Source organism: Manis pentadactyla, chromosome 3 (genome assembly GCF_030020395.1).
Source record: "Manis pentadactyla isolate mManPen7 chromosome 3, mManPen7.hap1, whole genome shotgun sequence".
Lineage (NCBI taxonomy): Eukaryota > Metazoa > Chordata > Mammalia > Pholidota > Manidae > Manis > Manis pentadactyla.
Genome location: NC_080021.1, coordinates 88,685,875 through 88,702,670, shown reverse-complemented (window position 1 = coordinate 88,702,670; position 16,796 = coordinate 88,685,875). Strand labels below are relative to the sequence as shown.

The 16,796-nt window shown below is 40.7% G+C and overlaps 1 protein-coding gene across 7 annotated transcripts in view; it reads left to right on the top strand.

The window, feature by feature from the left end:
* Positions 1 to 16,796, top strand: part of SPIDR (scaffold protein involved in DNA repair) — a 453,159-nt gene that overhangs the window by 399,499 nt on the left and 36,864 nt on the right. For all 7 annotated transcript variants that reach the window (XM_036925470.2, XM_057498093.1, XM_057498094.1 and 4 more), the window contains one exon: positions 15,880 to 15,967. In XM_036925470.2, coding sequence (XP_036781365.2) covers positions 15,880 to 15,967 — 88 coding nt within the window. The remainder of the gene's footprint in view (positions 1 to 15,879; positions 15,968 to 16,796) is intronic.

Below are 16,796 nucleotides of genomic sequence, written 5' to 3'. Positions count from 1 at the left end.
AACATGGTGCAGAGACAGGATGCCTACCCTGGGCCATGCAACCTCCTGGATATGAAACATCAGATTAGACCAATCCATCGGGATGAGAAGTAGGAGGGCACTGCAAGGCAGGGGTGGAAGGGAGAATGGGGAGTGCCTACTGAGATTCTGAGACTGGATAGAGGTGCCAGCTGCACAACACTGGGAATTAAGAATGGACTAAATGCCTTGCTGAAGTGTGCACCTTAAAGGGCTTATTTTTATGTTATTTGAATTATCCCTTGGCTTTTAAAAAGGAAAAATGAACTTATTGCCTAAAAAGTGCTTACCCTGAGTTATGAAAATGGCAACAAATATTTCAGAAGTCCAGCTGGAGGAGAATAGTTTCTAAATGGAACTTCTGGTCATAATCTAACATATCTCAAAAAGGTCGTAATTTGACATATCGCAACTAGGGAAGAGGGGCTTAGAAAGGAAATGCCAAAGTTTTTAACCTTAACCATTAAGGTTATTTTTAGGAAATGAGGACAAAGATTTGTTTATTAAAATGGCATTCCTCAAAGTGAGTCATCATCTTTATCTGTCAATGAATGATCCTTAAGAAAACTGTTTTGTATCTGTTATATCTAGTCTATTTTCACTATCATTGATAGTGGAAATCAAGACATTGATTAAAGCCTACAAAGAGAAAAAGCAAGAGATTACAAAAAGGCTTGGCACACCCACTATGTTAATCACAGGAAAAGGAGGAATGAGAACCACAAATCATGAGAGATTCTCTTTGAACTGTGCAGGCCAAGCATAAACCATTGTCTAGATTATGGCCCTAATGGTATTTAGAAAAACTGTTCAATAAAAATAAATCACACTGTTGTCAATTAGGTAAAGAAGTTCTGCTCTGACTGTAGCTTTTTATATATTTCTGGTTATGTATTCATTCACTAACATAGCATCTTTAGTGTGGACACTAGACAAAGTCAACAGTTCCGGTCCTCAGAACATTTATACTCTAGCAGGGAAGCCGTTTGGAAACACACAGTGACAGTGAAATCAGTTTGTTACTTCAATGGGCAGATAGCCCTTCAGCTGCTTGGGTCAGTAGGAAGGCTTCACCAAGCAAGCCTTCTGGAAGTGACTTGTCGGCCCACCAAGTTTCTGAGCAGGCACCCGTGGGAGAGCGTTCCCCTACCCATACATCTACTTTCCGTGTCCTCCAGAGCAGTTAACAGTGTTCAGTAAAAACCTGACAATTGATACAGTCTGAACCAGAATAAACTCACAGATATTTTGTGGCCATAAAAAAAATGTATTTTTAGTAGTGATCTCGAAAGTGACTTTGATCATCCTCCCAAACTCTACTACTACTCTCACATAACCAGTGAAAGTAGGACCAAGGGAATGGGAATTATTACTGTGTCAGCCAGGCTTGGGCGAGGGACTTGCCAGTTAAAAACAAAACCAAAGCTTTGCAGAGCTTCACCGGTCACTGAGTGTAGGCAAAGGGAACTCACTGTTGAGTGAGAGTGCTACCCATAGAATAAGAACATCTGAGTTACATGTTCTCACTTATGTTTGCTGTTTGATTGAACAAAGCCCATAATTATCAATCGGGATGAATAGCATCTTCTTCCCAAGGTTGTTAAGATAATCTTATGACATAAAGTGTAAAAGTACATAGAAGTGTTTTGTACACTATAAAACACATATAAGTAGTAGTTCTTCCCTTCCTCCTCCTACTTGGTTTTCTCTTTTCTGATTAACGGGAAAGTAGAAATCTGGCCAGTATTGATCTAATACTTTGCTATCTTACTTTTACAAACAAAATGGAAAGGAAAAAACAAAAGTAATTTAGAAGAATGATAAATAGAAGTTGGAAGTGTTCCATGTTTGTACAGGAAAGAAAATATATACAGTTGAAAATTGCTAGGCCTTGTCAGTTGCCTGATACTAATGGGAGAGAATGGATAATGAAGCCAGTGGAATTAAAAGTCGAGGTGTATTTTAAAATAGGGGTCAAATAAGCCAGAAGGAAAATCAGTTGATACAAGAAGATAAAAAAAACATGCATCCCCCTCCATAGTAATTCATCTAGGTGAGTCACCTTCCAAGCACCGTAAGTCTAGACTTCAGTAAATGGACAGAATTTTTTTTTTTTTTGCTTTTTCATTCATTGATTCCTTTTCTTAGAAATCTCAACGTATTCTCTCCTTAACCCTGCTATTGTTCTCTTCACATAATTATCTACCAGTACGAGGCCAATAGTTTTAAAGCTTTTGAACTTTTTTTTAAAAACTAGAACTCTAAAGAGGAAGCTCAGTGTTCCAACAAATCCATGCAGAGCTGTTCTACCTAAAACTGGGAGGTCAATGTGTCCAGGCCACCTCAGCCTCCCCACCCAGCTACTTAGGGCTCCAGCGTCGGAGTTGATGGTAATTATTGAGAATTAATTGCTTGGATAAGCATTTCACGTTGCAATACAGCTACTCTCTCCCTCTCAGGTTAGTATCCTGGGGTGGGCTTATTATGATCCTGGAAGATTTGGGTAACAGCACAATGACAAGCTGAATGAGCGTGCACCTTGTTCATTTCAGGTGTGAAACACAAATACTTAATTTAAGTATGCTTTCATTGACTGCCTTCTTACATTCGGAAAATCTTACAGATTGTAATTTTAGATTGAGTACTCTTAAATTTGCCAACAAAATATCTGTTAATACAGTATGTTGAAAGTGGAAAGAAAAAAGTTGCAATATCACTGTAGTCACTCTTTCATTTAATCCTCCAACTAGCTGGAAAATTAGGTAGTATTATTCTGTTTTTAAATAAAGACTCTGAAACTCACTGAAGTTAAGTGATTTGGCTCCAAGTATGTAAGTTGGGCCTTGCGCCAGGTCCATCAAATTCCAAAGCCTGTGTCTTTGGTACTACAGCTGACATTTAATTATTTCCAGTTTTAGGGGAATTTATTTCTGTAAATTTCCCATTTGCTTTGTAGTTAAAAACCTTGGCCCTCAAATCAGAAATCATGATTATTTCTTGTCAGTGATGTTGACATGAATTTAGATTCTTGGTGTTTTCCATTGTTTTTGTTAACCACCACCAATAAGCTATCTATACCAGAATTATCTTGAATAACCAGAAAGAGTATCAGATCTGTAGTAAATAATTACACTGAAGGGTCTAGGTTAGGGTAACCTAATGAGACAATATGTAACAGTGCTTTGTACACTATAAAGTTAGAGATTTGTTTTTTCTACTTGGACACTTATTAATGAAAATGTAAATTTTAAGAAGTAATTTTCATTACCATTTTTTTAAACAGCAAGCAAATTTGCTCCTCTCCTAGAATTGCTGACCATTGCATGGATCATCATGGAGACCATTGAACCTGGCTGCATGTTTGTAAAAAGTCTCAAGTTAGGGCTTTCAGTATTATCTGCAAGTGAGATAATTATGGCCTCTGCTTTTGTTGGTCATTGCCGTTCATAATTAATATAAAGAGTAAAGGAAATTTAATAATCTCCCTTTTCCCTGGGTATTCATTCCAATGAGTGTGATCTTCCACACCTTTCTCTATGAATGTACACATGTCTGTAAGCAAATATGTTTTTTTTTCATTTAATCATCTTATGAGGATGTTCCTCTCCTGACAGACATTCAGGTTGTTTCCTGTTTTTTGCCAATTCAAAGCTGCAGCAAACATCCTTGTGTATGTGTGCATGAATCTCCTTTATTTATTAGTCTTTTAAGTTAACCTTTTTTACTGTGAAATAGAACAAATATGAAAGAATGTATAATTGTAGAGTATAATGAATTATTATTAAGCACACAGATGAAGCCACCATCAAATTCAAGAAGCAAAATATTATCAGTGTCCAGAAGCCACCCCAGCATGTATCCCTCCTGGTGACAACTCTGGGCCCTCACTGGAGACCATCATGGTCCTCAGATTTCTTCTGTGTTTTTCTTTATAGTTTTACCACTTTGCATACAGCCTTAAGAGTATGGTCTAGTTTTGCCTGTTTTTGAACTTGATGGGGATGGCATCGGCCTTGTGTTTTCTTCGTTTTGCTGCTTGCATTCATCAGGGAGATGCCTCAGGCTGGCCATGTGTTGCAGCCGAGGGACTCTCTGGGTGTGCCTGTGTGTTGTAGATACTTTATTAGACCCATGAGCTTTGTGAGATACATGCATTTATTGCAGGTTACTCTGGTTTGTTCATTTTCATTTCATTTTATGCATTTGCCACAAACCTGTTTATCCATGCATTCTCGGCATTTCTGGGTGTTACAGAGAGTGGCATGAGGCCAGCGATGCGTCCACCAGTGGACAGGTATATGCTGTTGTGCAGGGACAAAGTTCTTCTTGATCTTCAGTACATCTTGCCAGTCTGGTTTCCTAAAGTGGGTGTTGCAGTCTCCATTCCTGTTAGCAATGCAGTGTTCCTGCTGTTTGTCTTTCTTTCCATTCTTCGACATCCTTGAATGTCTTTTTCTTTATTTTTTCTGGGCTTCAAGCTTTTTCAGCCTGTTAGTGGAATCTTCCTGTGGTGTTAATTGCAGTTCCTGATTACTTACTGAGGTCGAGGACCTTTTGCTGTGCTTATTGGCCACTTGTATTTCTTTTTTGGTTTGTTGAAGTCTTCTTCTTGCTTTCATCTTGGAGTGTGGAGCTTTATGTAATCTAAATGTGAGTTGGTCAGTGGTTGTGAATGGTTTGTGTGTTCTAGGTGTCATGTCTTTTTATTCTTTTTATTAGCTGGAGTACTTAATTTATCAAAGTCATCAGTCTTTTCCTTTATGGTTAGTGCTTTCTTTTTACTTGTTTAAGAAATCCTTTCATACTCTGAGGTCAACAGTGAAACTTTTCTTTAGTATAGCGTTCCCAAAGTGGCACTGCTTGGTCAGAGAGGACTGAACTGGAGTTGCTGTCATGGCTGTGTAGGCAGGGCTGCAGGAAGCACCATAAATATCTTTGAAATGACTGGCTTGACCCATAGCTCTTCCAGGACACCTAGCATAGTAGGAGGCTTGATCTCCTTCCCTATCCCACAAATCTGTTTATAGGTAAATGAGATGAACTGGGGCACCAAGGGAAACAGTAAAATGCAAAAGACATCAAATGGGTATTTATAACAACAAGAGCTACCATTTATCTTATGCCATACACCACATTGGGTGTACATGTTGTGTGTAATCCTCACCTTTCAAAGCACAATTTTAGCCAATTTCACAGATGAGGACCTTAAAGCTCATCAAGGGTAAACACTTTGCCCTAAACCCACTTTAAATGTCTCTAATGCAAATTCTGCTCCTATTATGGTATCCTGAAGCATCATCCAGCTTGACAGTACTCAGGGTAGAGTTAGGGGTACTGGGTGGGTGATTTGTGCCAAACACTCAGTCACAAAATAAACCACCATCCCTTCCCTTCTGTTACTCCTGTGACTGGACTGAGGGGGCTGGCCTGGGGGGAAGGCACGAGAGCCTCCCACTGAGGCCTGCTGCTCTGATGAGACTGCATGCTCAGAAATGCACTGCTTCTTCCAGAAGTAGGGAGGGTGTCCTGTGCTGCTGCCTCCCATCAGCATGGCTTTCTCCCAGGGGTCCATGCAGCTGTGGAGGTGGAGGGATTGACTCAGTGGGTAAGGGGTGCTTTGCTCTTTCCCTCTTCATTATTTGGTATGCCAGAGCAAAGTATTTTAATAGGTCTTACAGTTTAGTCTTTGAAGGTATATGAAGGGAGGCTAGTCGATAAGTGAGCTCATGGTAATGGCACAGATTGTAGGGAGGCAAATCTTTTTTCAAGAGCACACTTGTAATTATGTTTCATAAAAGAACTTATTTATCAGGAAACACAGGCTGACAGATTTTGTGTGGAAATGTGGGTGTTTCTGCCTCCACACTGGTGAGGGAATAGATCATGTGACACATTTGAAATAAGAAGTACCACCAGGGATGCGAGAAAAGCCCAAAAACTGCAGTTCCAAATAGCAACACGTTGTAGGAGATCCTCATTTCCCGTGTAACCGTGTGTGTGTGTGTGTGTGTGTGTGTGTGTGTGTGTGTGTGAGATTTTCTGCTGCAGTAGAACAGAAATATGCAAAGAACTTGTTTTATACAAAATTGTGCTAGTTAATATTTTTCTATTCCAAATCTTGAGGAAAGAATCTTGATTAGTAAGGTCATTTTTTAAATATAATTAGCAGATATCCTGTAAAATGTGAGGTATTCCAGAGCTACAAATTTATGTTACATAATCATAAATTTAAACAAGAATTCAAAGAAATAGTGTAAAAGGCTCAATTTTAACTGTTTTTCAGTTTCTCCAACTATCTACAATTTGAAATGTATGTTCCTAAAATTCTAGGAACTAGTGTTGAAAAATGTTCATTACTTCCCTACGTTTATAAGGTATCTGTGGGCTGTTCTTGGCAAGGGATGGTCTCTTACCAAAGTGCCTGATGTATGCCCTTCCTCGCCACTCGACCTTGGAGAAGGCCTGCTGGGGACACGTGCATGGTTACTAAGGTCTGGACCCAGCAACTGGTGCATTCTTGGTGAATATGGTCATCCCGGCAGTATTGTTGAAAAGCTGTTTTACAATATGCACTCTACTGTTTTGTAGTATCTTCATCACCACAATAGAAGGTTGAAACCTGAAATTGCATCTCAAAATTAAACCAATAATCAGGACAGCCTATTCTGAAAGCTCCACATCTTTTATATTGATGTTTATGTGAACTCAAGTGAAAACGACATATTTTTCTTAGTATTCTGTTGTGCACTGTGCTCCTAAGCTCCCACAGATGGTGGGCACCACCACATACAGTCGCCATTGCTGAAGGGCCCCTGCACAGGGCTGTCCTGTCCAGGCCTGTGCTTCGTTCCCGTGGGTCAGGGGAGGTAGTGCTGACGGCAGCATGCCTGGCTCACCTGGGGCACAGGGGCTCACATGGGGCAGCAGGGAGCCAGTGCCCTGCATCCTGCCTGCCTTGATCTGGGAGAAGGAAGAGCAGCATTCCAGAAGGGGGTTGCTGTGTACTGTCTAGCTTCCCTGGCCTCTCCTTTCTCCCTTCTCTCAGCCCTCATGCTGCCCACGAGGTCCTGTGGAAGCTCTCCATTAAGGTTGACAGCATTACTCTTTGATTGCAGAAGTCTCCAGCATGTCTTTGCTGGAAGCTTTGAGATTTGTTTGGGTGTTTCCTGGGGAGCCCCTTGGAAAGGGAAGAAGGGCAATGTCTGTAGCAGAATCATTAAACAGAACTGAAGAAAGTCTTACACTGGACATATTTCATGTCAGGATTAGAGGTCTCAGACCTACATCTTAAATACGCTTTTTAAATAACAGCTTTATTGAGATATAATTTATATGCCATAAAATGTACCCTCTTTAAAGTATAGGATTCAATGATTTTATATTCACAAAATCATGTAGTCATCATCATTGTCTAATTCCAGGACACTATCTGTTGTGTATCATAAGTCATGTAGCCTCAAAAACTCTACCGGATGCTCATGAGAGAATGATGGTGAGAAAGAGAAATAAGGTCTTAGGAAGTCCTTCTGGACATTCAAGCCACCCGAAAGGCTCTCAAAGATCCACTTTGACAACCACTGGTCTGCACCATTCCACTTCCTAGGTAATCTATCTTGGAAAATTGTGAGTATTATCATAATAGTAGGTACTGAGAAATTAGTCAGTACATGGCAAATTTTAGGAAGATTCTACACCCAAAACATATGTTTGGTTTAAAAAAATTCTTAGCTTTCTGAGAATGAGTTAATTCAAGGGACCAGGCTGCTCCCTCTCATGTTACCTTCTGTTTTGTAGTTGACATCACCATTGCGGTTCACATCTCCTGGAGAAAACTCCACTCCATCCATTCCCAAAAGAGTCGTTCAGGAGGTCTTAGATTACCAGTAAAGACTGCGGAGCAGTGAGATGAAGCAATGTCAAACACCCCTAGACAGGTCAAGCCAGCAGGCAGTATCAGTTACTGACCAGGATGCAACGGGACCTAGCCACCTCTGCTCTCTTCCATGGGTCAGATCCCATGAAAATCTTAGCTTCCCTTACACTGAGTGGTTGGTTTTCTAAATGACATTAGTCATCTACCAGCCAAGGTAAATGATACTGGATGTAATGAGGCAGAGGTAGTCAATCATTGCTGGCTGCACCAAAGAATGTATAAAATTAGTGTTGAATATGTGAACTTAGCATTGTTCCAGTGGCGGTGAGGCTGGACACCCTTTCTTCCCCAGCTATTTGTGCATGCTCCTAACCCCCTCTGACATTTGGCCCTCCTCTCTGCTCTCAGGGCCTCTTCTTCAGTCCCAGGCAACAGGGCCCCACAGCCATTGCAACAGGGCCAACCCCTGTCCTCTTTTCCTTGTAGTGACTGAGAGCATTGGTGACACAGGGCTTAGAAAGCTGCTTTCTTAGCCAGAAAGTCAAGAAGTGGGCGTGCCCACTTAGGGCTCTCTGCACATGTGTACCTGCCCCAGTTCCATGCACCATCTGGGTCCCAGGGTGATTGATACCTAGGCTCTTGTTACCTCCAGGAGAAACATCTAGTGCTGACATCATTTCAGACTCTTAATGCCTAATTTGTGAGACTTTTCCTGGAGATGACCTCAGGTCAGTCTCCTCTCTTAGCAGCTCTTTTGCATACATTCTACTGAGATTTTTGACAGCTTCCAGAGTATCCCACAAGTAGCAAAATGCAGGCAAGAGAATGAGTTTTTTCATTCTAAGATACAAGTAACTTTGCTCCATGAAAGTATTTCTATGTAGTCCTAACCTTTCATAATCTCTGGAGCACTTTTTCCCTCTTAGGGAGCTGGAAATTATTGAGACAACAAATCAGAAAATGTTTTTAAAGTTAAACTTAGTTGCTCTGTATTTGTAATTTTTTATTGCGTAGGAGTTGGGAATGTTCAGGTTCAGTTTTGTTTTGTTTTAATCGATATTCAAAGCCTTTTACAGCTGTGGTCCACCAAGCCTAGACAGCAGTCTACAGGAGGCCTCTGCTACAGATGGCTGTTGTTCTGCTGTTCTAGCTCCTCGCACTGCTATGTGCTGGGGGTCCAGTGTTCGCCTGTTTCCCCTCCTCCTGCAGCCACTGCATGCTTCCCCACCCCCACTGCACACTGTGGACTTGGGAGTCACGTTTCCTCCACAATCAGAAATATGTGACAGCAAGGAATGGTAGCAGTGTTAGAAACTGGAAAATCACAGACTCCTACAAGGGAGGAAAATGAGGCCAAGAGAAATTTCAGGCTTGCGCATGTTAGAAATGAAAGTGTCCTTTCTGCAGCCCATTCTTCCTCCAGTGCTCCCTCAGAGCACACATCATCTCCAGCAGCATTTATGAGATTGGTAATGTGTACCCCATGCCCTGAAGGGCATGAGGTGGCAGCATTCCCTTCTGAATGACCCTCATCTCTATTTCAGTCCTAAGTCTCAATCTGTGGGGTCTTAATTAGATCCAAAAAAGTGTGATACACCCTATCTTTATTGTATCTTCCCAAGGGCTTTTTCAGAAGTGAGAATGTGTTCTAACAAGGTACCTCTTATACTTCTAATAACTAGTCACACTTGGGGTGGGGAGAGAGTGGAAGAGTTGAAAACTTCTTAAAGGAAATCTCTGATCCCACATTCTGCACATGCTGTTGGTCACAGGAGTCTTTGAAGAGGGGATACTGAGCACCCATTAGTAGCTTATTCTCTGGTAGCACTTTGCAAACTATGACATTGGTGCAGGGATAGAACACTGATCATTGGAGAGAATAGAGAACCTGGAAGTAGACCCATGGACATATGGCCAAATGATTTTCTGATCAACATCCAAATAAAGCAGGTCAGTGGAGGAAGAACAGTCTTCAACAAGGACATTCATAGGCAAAAAATTAATCTCAACCTAAATCTCATTCCTCAAAATGGACCTTAGGTTTCAATATAAAACAAAAAACTATAAAATATTCAGGGGAAAATCTTTGGAACCTGGGACTGGGTAAAGAATTCTGAGATGTGACCCCAAAAGCATCATCCATAAAAGGAAAAATCAGTAAGTTAGGCCTCATCAAAAGTAGAAACTTTTCCTCTGCAAAAGTCCTATTAAGAGAATGAAATGACAAGCTACAATCTGAGGATGTATAAAGAACTCTCAAAATCCAACAGTAAACACAAAACACTCAAAAACACACATGCAATTAGAAAATGGGCAAAGGACCTGAAAAGATATTTCCCAAAGAGGACATACACATTGCCGATTAGCACATGAAATATTTTCAACATCACTAGCCCTTAGGAAAAAACAAATTCAAACCATGATGAGATATCACTATGTTCCTATTAGAACAACAAAAATGAAAAATAGTGACATCAAATGCTAGCAAGAATGTGAAGAAACTTTCATTCATTGCTGGCGGGAATGTAAAGTGGTACAACCACCCTGGAATATAGTTGGCAGCTCCTTTAAAAGTCCACTTACCCCAGCAGTTACACTCCTGGCATTTATACAAAGAAATGAGAATCTATATTCACACAAAAACCTGTACACATGTTCATAGCAGCTTTGTTTGAAATAGCCAAAAACTGGGAACAACCAAAATGTCCCTCAAAAGGTGAATGAGTAAACAAACTGTGGTCCATCCATACCATGACATGCTACTAGGCAATAAAAAAGAACAAACTGTTGGTAGATGCAACAACTTGTATGGATCTCACAGCCATCATGCTCAGTGAGAAAAGCCAACCTCAGCATGTCACATTGTATATGATTCCACTTATGTAACGTTCTCAAGATGACAAACTTATGGGAACCAGACCAGTGGTTGGTAGGGGTTAGAGATAGTAGGGGTTGTGGGGAAGAACTCTAAGGAAGAGCATGAGGAGACCTTGGAGGTGGTAAATAGTTCTGTCTTTTGATCATGGTGGTTACAGAAATCCACACCTGTGATAAAATGGCATAGAACACATTGTGCCAGTGTCCTATATTTTTGTAAGTTAGTTGGGGAGAGTACATAGGATATCTCTGTACTGTCTTTGCAACTTTCTATGAATCTGTAATTATTGCAAACTAAGGGTTTTTAAAAAAATGTAATTAATAATCAAATGGTTATTTTAAAACAGTCATAGGTAAATAATTATTAATTAAATGATATTACTTCTTTGGGAGCTTACGTGAGTGTACAGATGGCAACCTAAAAATACCAATGATCAGAATAGTAGGTGCCATTTATGCTACACTCAGACACAAAAGGCACATTCTCTATAGCCCCCACAGCCACCCTTGCAATGCATCCAAGGTTCACTGGCTGGAAGGTCACAGCTGGTCTCAGACCAGGCCCCAGTGTCACTGAAGAGGATGCCCCCTTCACAGCATGACATTTCTCTCCACTGGTCACCACTGTTGGAACAGATTCCTTCCTTTTTTGTTTTCAAAATAGATATGAAAATACTATACGTTCTTGTTAAAATTTTAAAGAGTCTGAAAGGCATAAAATAGGAAGTGAATGTAAGGAAAAACACTACTAACGACTTTTTTAAAGTCCTTCTAGACATAAAAGTTCATGTTTGCAAATTTTAAAATACATATATATGCGTGTATATATATATGTGTGTGTGTGTATATATATATATATGTATTTAACCTAAGAGCATAATTGGATTTATAACCTCACACATTTTTGGGAAATAAAAATGGTGCAGTGCTGTGGAAAACAGTCTGGCAGTTCCTCAAAAAGGTAAACACAGAATTACCATGTGACCTGGCAATTCCACTCCTAGGTATATAACCAAGAGAACTGAACACATACGTCCACACAAAATTTTGTACAGGGATGTTCATAGCAGCAGTTTTCATAACAGCTGAGAAGTGGAAACAACCCAAGTGTCCATCTTCTGAGAAATGGATGAAGTGTGATTTATCCATACCAAGGAATGTTACTCAGCGGTAAAAAGGAATGAAGTACTTACACACACTACACCATGGCCAAACCTTCAAAACAGTATGCTATATGAAAGAAGCCAGGCACAAAAGACAACGTACTACTTTATTCCATTTATATACAGTGTCCATAAGGGTTAAAAACCAAAAGTAGACTAGTGGTTGCCAGGAGCCAGAGGAAATGAGTTACTGCATAAGGGGGTGGAGGACCTAGGGTGGTATCGGGGTGATAAAAATATCCTGAGGTTAGATGTGGTGAAGGTTGCACCGCTCTGTGAATGCACTAAAAATCAATGCACTGCACACTTTAAAAAAGGTGACTTTTTTGGTATGTGAATTATCTTGATTTTAAGTGTTGGATTTACACAGTCTGTATTCATATGGTTCAGTAAAGAACTTGGGGTGTTCATATTGCACCACATCTCATGCAGAGAGAGGATAACTCTTTATAAACTAGCAACAGTCCCGAGACGCTCCAATCAAATCACTAGATACTCATTTTTTATGGAAAAATACATATGAAATTTGCAATTTTAACTGTACAGTTTGGTAAGTTTGGTTTTAATATGTGCATATATTTTGATATCTTTCCATTTAAAAGCTACATGTTACTATAAATGAAAAATACATATCTATAGAAGCTTTCCAGTTTCCTGAGATGTGACCTGCTATGCCATAGGAATACAGAAGATACAAATTCAGTGTTAAAAATTGAATGAGGCAACTTTGTTAAGGTTTCATGGTTTATAAAAGGCAGAGCTACAGTGAGCCACAGGCCTGACCTCAAGGCCTGAGCTGTACCTGCTCCCTTTCTAAACAAGGGGCTTGTGTAAAGTCAGTGTTGTTTTGAAAATAAGTCAGGTCTAAGGTGAGAAATGGGGGGTATATCTACTGATACAAGAAATTACTGTTTTCCTCCCAACCCTGCATTTCTCCAGACTACAGATAAGGAAATCAGCATTTCAAATGTGCTAGGTCCGATGTCCATAATGAAGTGTGTAGGTGTCAGTCAGTCATTCTTCTCCTAACCTGGGCTTGGCCTTTCTCTGTAGCAGTGGAGATGTAACAGGGAGCAGCTTGCTGACCCGTCCTCCCGGAGCTTCATAACCATCAAAAGGATGGTGAGGGAGCATGAACCAGGTGGCATGCAGAGTGGGAAGAAAAGCACCAGGGAGCAGAGGTGCTGGGGCATAGTGAGCAACTGTGCGCAGGCTGGCCCCAGAGAGCCTGGAGAGGAAGGTGACTCTGAAGGGACGGTGGTTGGGGCCAAGAGCAGACCGATTGTCCCTGGGAGGAAGGCTCAGTAGGCCTTCCCAGCCGCTCTGTGTCAGGAGAGGGCAGCAAGAGGTCACATGGGTCACCATGAGCCTTACCTGGGGCTCCCTCTGACCTCACCTGGCCTATTCCTTCACTCATGCAAGCTGCTGCGGGTACTCCCCAGAGGTCATCAAGAAAGGGAGACTGGACTTGCCACTTGGTGTTCTTTAGCATGTGATTTTCCCCCTTTGCTTAGCATTTTCATGCTTGATTTTGACCCAAAACTAAAAATTCATAGGAATGATACAAACCCTCGGTGCCTGCCTTAGGTTGTGCCACACACCGGGTGTTTCTGCTGTAACTGGTGTGAGGAACCAAAAGGCGAGAACATGCTCTGTGTCGCATTCTCGTATGATTCTGACACATTTTCAGGTTCCAAGTTTTTCAGTTTTGTTAACTACTAGTCCTAAGCACCCAAAACAGTGCTTACTTTTAAATATAGGGGGGAAGAAAAAAATATGTAACATTATTAAGGCCACAAGCCTTTTTTTTTTTTTGGTATATGATTTCTTTTTGTTATTATTACTATTTTTATTTTTGTATTATTAATGTACAATTACATGAGCAATATTATGGTTACTAGATTCCCCCTATTATCAAGTACCTACTACTTACCCCATTACAGTCACTGTCCTTCAGTGTAGTAAGACGCTATAGAATCACTACTTGTCTTCTCTGTGTTGTACTGCCTTCCCTGTGCCCCCTAGCCCCCCGCTACATTATGTCTGCTAATCGTAATACTCCTTTTTCCCCCCTTATCCCTACCTCCCCACCCATCTTCCCCAGTCCCTTTCCCTTTGGTAACTGTTAGTTCATTCTTGGGTTCTGTGAGTCTGCTGCTGTTTTGTTCCTTCAGTTTTCCCTTTGTTCTTATACTCCACAGATGAGTGAAATCATTTGATACTTGTCTTTCTCCACCTGGCTTGTTTCACTGAGCATAATACCCTCTAGCTCCATCCATGTTGTTGCAAATGGTGGGATTTGTTTTCTTATGGCTGAATGATATTCCATTGTGTATATGTACCACATCTTCTTTATCCATTCATCTACTGATGGACACTTAGGTTGCTTCCATTTCTTGGTTATTGTAAATAGTGCTGTGATAAACATAGGGCTGCATATGTCTTTTTCAAACTGGGCCCCTGAATTTTTAGGGTAAATTCTAGGAGTGGAATTCCTGGGTCAAATGGTGTTTCTATTTTGAGTTTTTTGAGGAACCTCCATACTGCTTTCCACAATGGTTGAACTAATTTACATTCCCACCAGCAGTGTAGGAGGGTTCCCCTTTCTCCACATCCTCACCAACATTTGCTGTTGTTTGTCTTTTGGATGTTGGCCATTCTAACTGGTGTGAGGTGATATCTCATTGTGGTTTTAATTTGCATTTCTCTGATGATTAGCAATGTGGAGCATCTTTTCATATGTCTGTTGGCTATCTGAATTTCTTCTTTAGAGAAGTGTCTGTTCAGCTCCTGTGCCCATTTTTTAATTAGCTTATTTGCTTTTTGTTTGTTGAGGTGCGTGAGCTCTTTATATATTTTGGATGTCAACCCCTTATCGGATATGTCATTTATGAATATATTCTCCCATACTGTAGGATGTCTTTTTGTTCTGTTGATGGTGTCCTTTGCTGTACAGAAGCTTTTTAGTTTGATATAGTCCCACTTGTTCATTTTTGCTTTTGTTAAGGCCACAAGCTTTTTAAAAAGTAAAGAACATATTAACATTGTTGAAACTTAAAGCAAAATCTAAGAGAATATATATATATATATATATATATATATGTGCAACTGAAACAGAATTTTATGTGTGGTAAAATGTACATAACATAATTAGTTACATCTTAACCAATTTTGAGTGCATTCACATTATTGTACAACCTTCACCACCATCCCTCTCTAGAACTTCTTCATCTTCCCAAACTGAAACTCTTGCCATTAAGCAGTACACTGCACTCCTCCCTCCCCCAGCCTGCAGCAACCACCCTTCTGCTTTCTGCCTGTGAGCTGGACTACTCTAGTGCCTCACATAAGTGGAAATCAGGTCATATTTGTCCTTTTGTGTCTGGCTGTACTATTTATTTTACATAGCTTATTGATAATTTTTCTTATTGTATGAATAACACCTATTTGTTGTGGAAAAATATGGGAAACACATAGAAGCCAAAAATCAAGTATCACCTGCAAACTCTAGTCAGATAACCACCAAAAACATGTTTATATCTTTCAGTCTTTTCCTTTGATTATATGTAGGTACATGCATAGATATCTCCATAGAGAGATTATAATTTGTTGCCTGATTTTCACTTAGCAAGGTGTCATAAACATCATTCTATGTCCTTGAATATTTTCTCTATAACCATTTCATGGCTGTGGGATATTTCATGGTGCAGATATATCGTAATATAATGAATTATCTTTCTAGTCTTGTGCAGACAGGTTAGAAGGTCTGTTTTTCTGTGTGTGTGCCACCACCTTCACCATCGGAATGGCCCTTCCTGAATATTGTCTCCCTGGCTTTAGGAAGGATGTCTATTAAGCAGATCTCCATATGATCAGGTCATTCACCAGATACTTAGTAAGTACTGTTTTGGTGGTAGGTAACTTTGACAGCATCTTTTCTCTTTCTAGGACTGCTGGGCTTTTCAGTTTGATTGACACCATGTGGCCCCCTGTGGTGCCCCTGAAAGCACCTGGCCATGGCCATGCCTATGAGGAGGTAAGCCCAGCAGCTGAAGACCTCCCCTTGGCCTTCCCCTGCTCTGTGCCAGGTGCCCAGACAGGCACCAACCTCCAGTCCACGTCCCTGAGAAGCCTGGGTCCAGGACCCCTGTCTTACTGTGCAGCCCTGGCAGTGGCTGCTGCCCCTGCGGGGCCGCTCTACATTCTTCTTGAGGCTAATTTATGATGATGTTTGTAAACTACAATCATTGCATGGCACTGCAACAGTTAGGGCCTCAGCGCCTACTGAATAAGATATGGGGTGTTTTCCCCACAACCTTCCAGTCATTCGTACAGCCAACAAACACTCAATTACTGGTTAGCACAGAAACTCACATAACCTAATAAATAAAACTCATGAATATTCCTCCAAGCACCAAGGTAGCCAGGAATTTCCATTTTCCTGCCCATCATATTGTTTCTGGTAGTTGCTCACAAATAGTAAAATTGACTGATTATAGTGTGTCTGCTCCTCTCCATTCAGAGCCTCAGCCAACAGGCTGGCCAGCAGCTGCTGGGCCAAAGCTCCCAAAAGCTGAAATGGGCGTCTTGTTTGTGTAGCAGCTGTCTTCTTAGCACAGTGTTCAAACTGTAACTCTGTACTTTGCTAGACCAACAAAACAGTTGTCAAGAATGTCCATTTCTTGATCATTTAAGAGGAAGACGTTTCTAAATGGTGTTTTCTGTATACTCTGAGGAATAAATTTCTAAAATGAAATCTTGAATTGGTGGATCAAAAATACAAAAGTTCTTAATACTTGGTACCAGCAATGAACAACATTATTCATTTCTTCCATGGCCTTCTGGAGAGACAGTATGCATCTGTG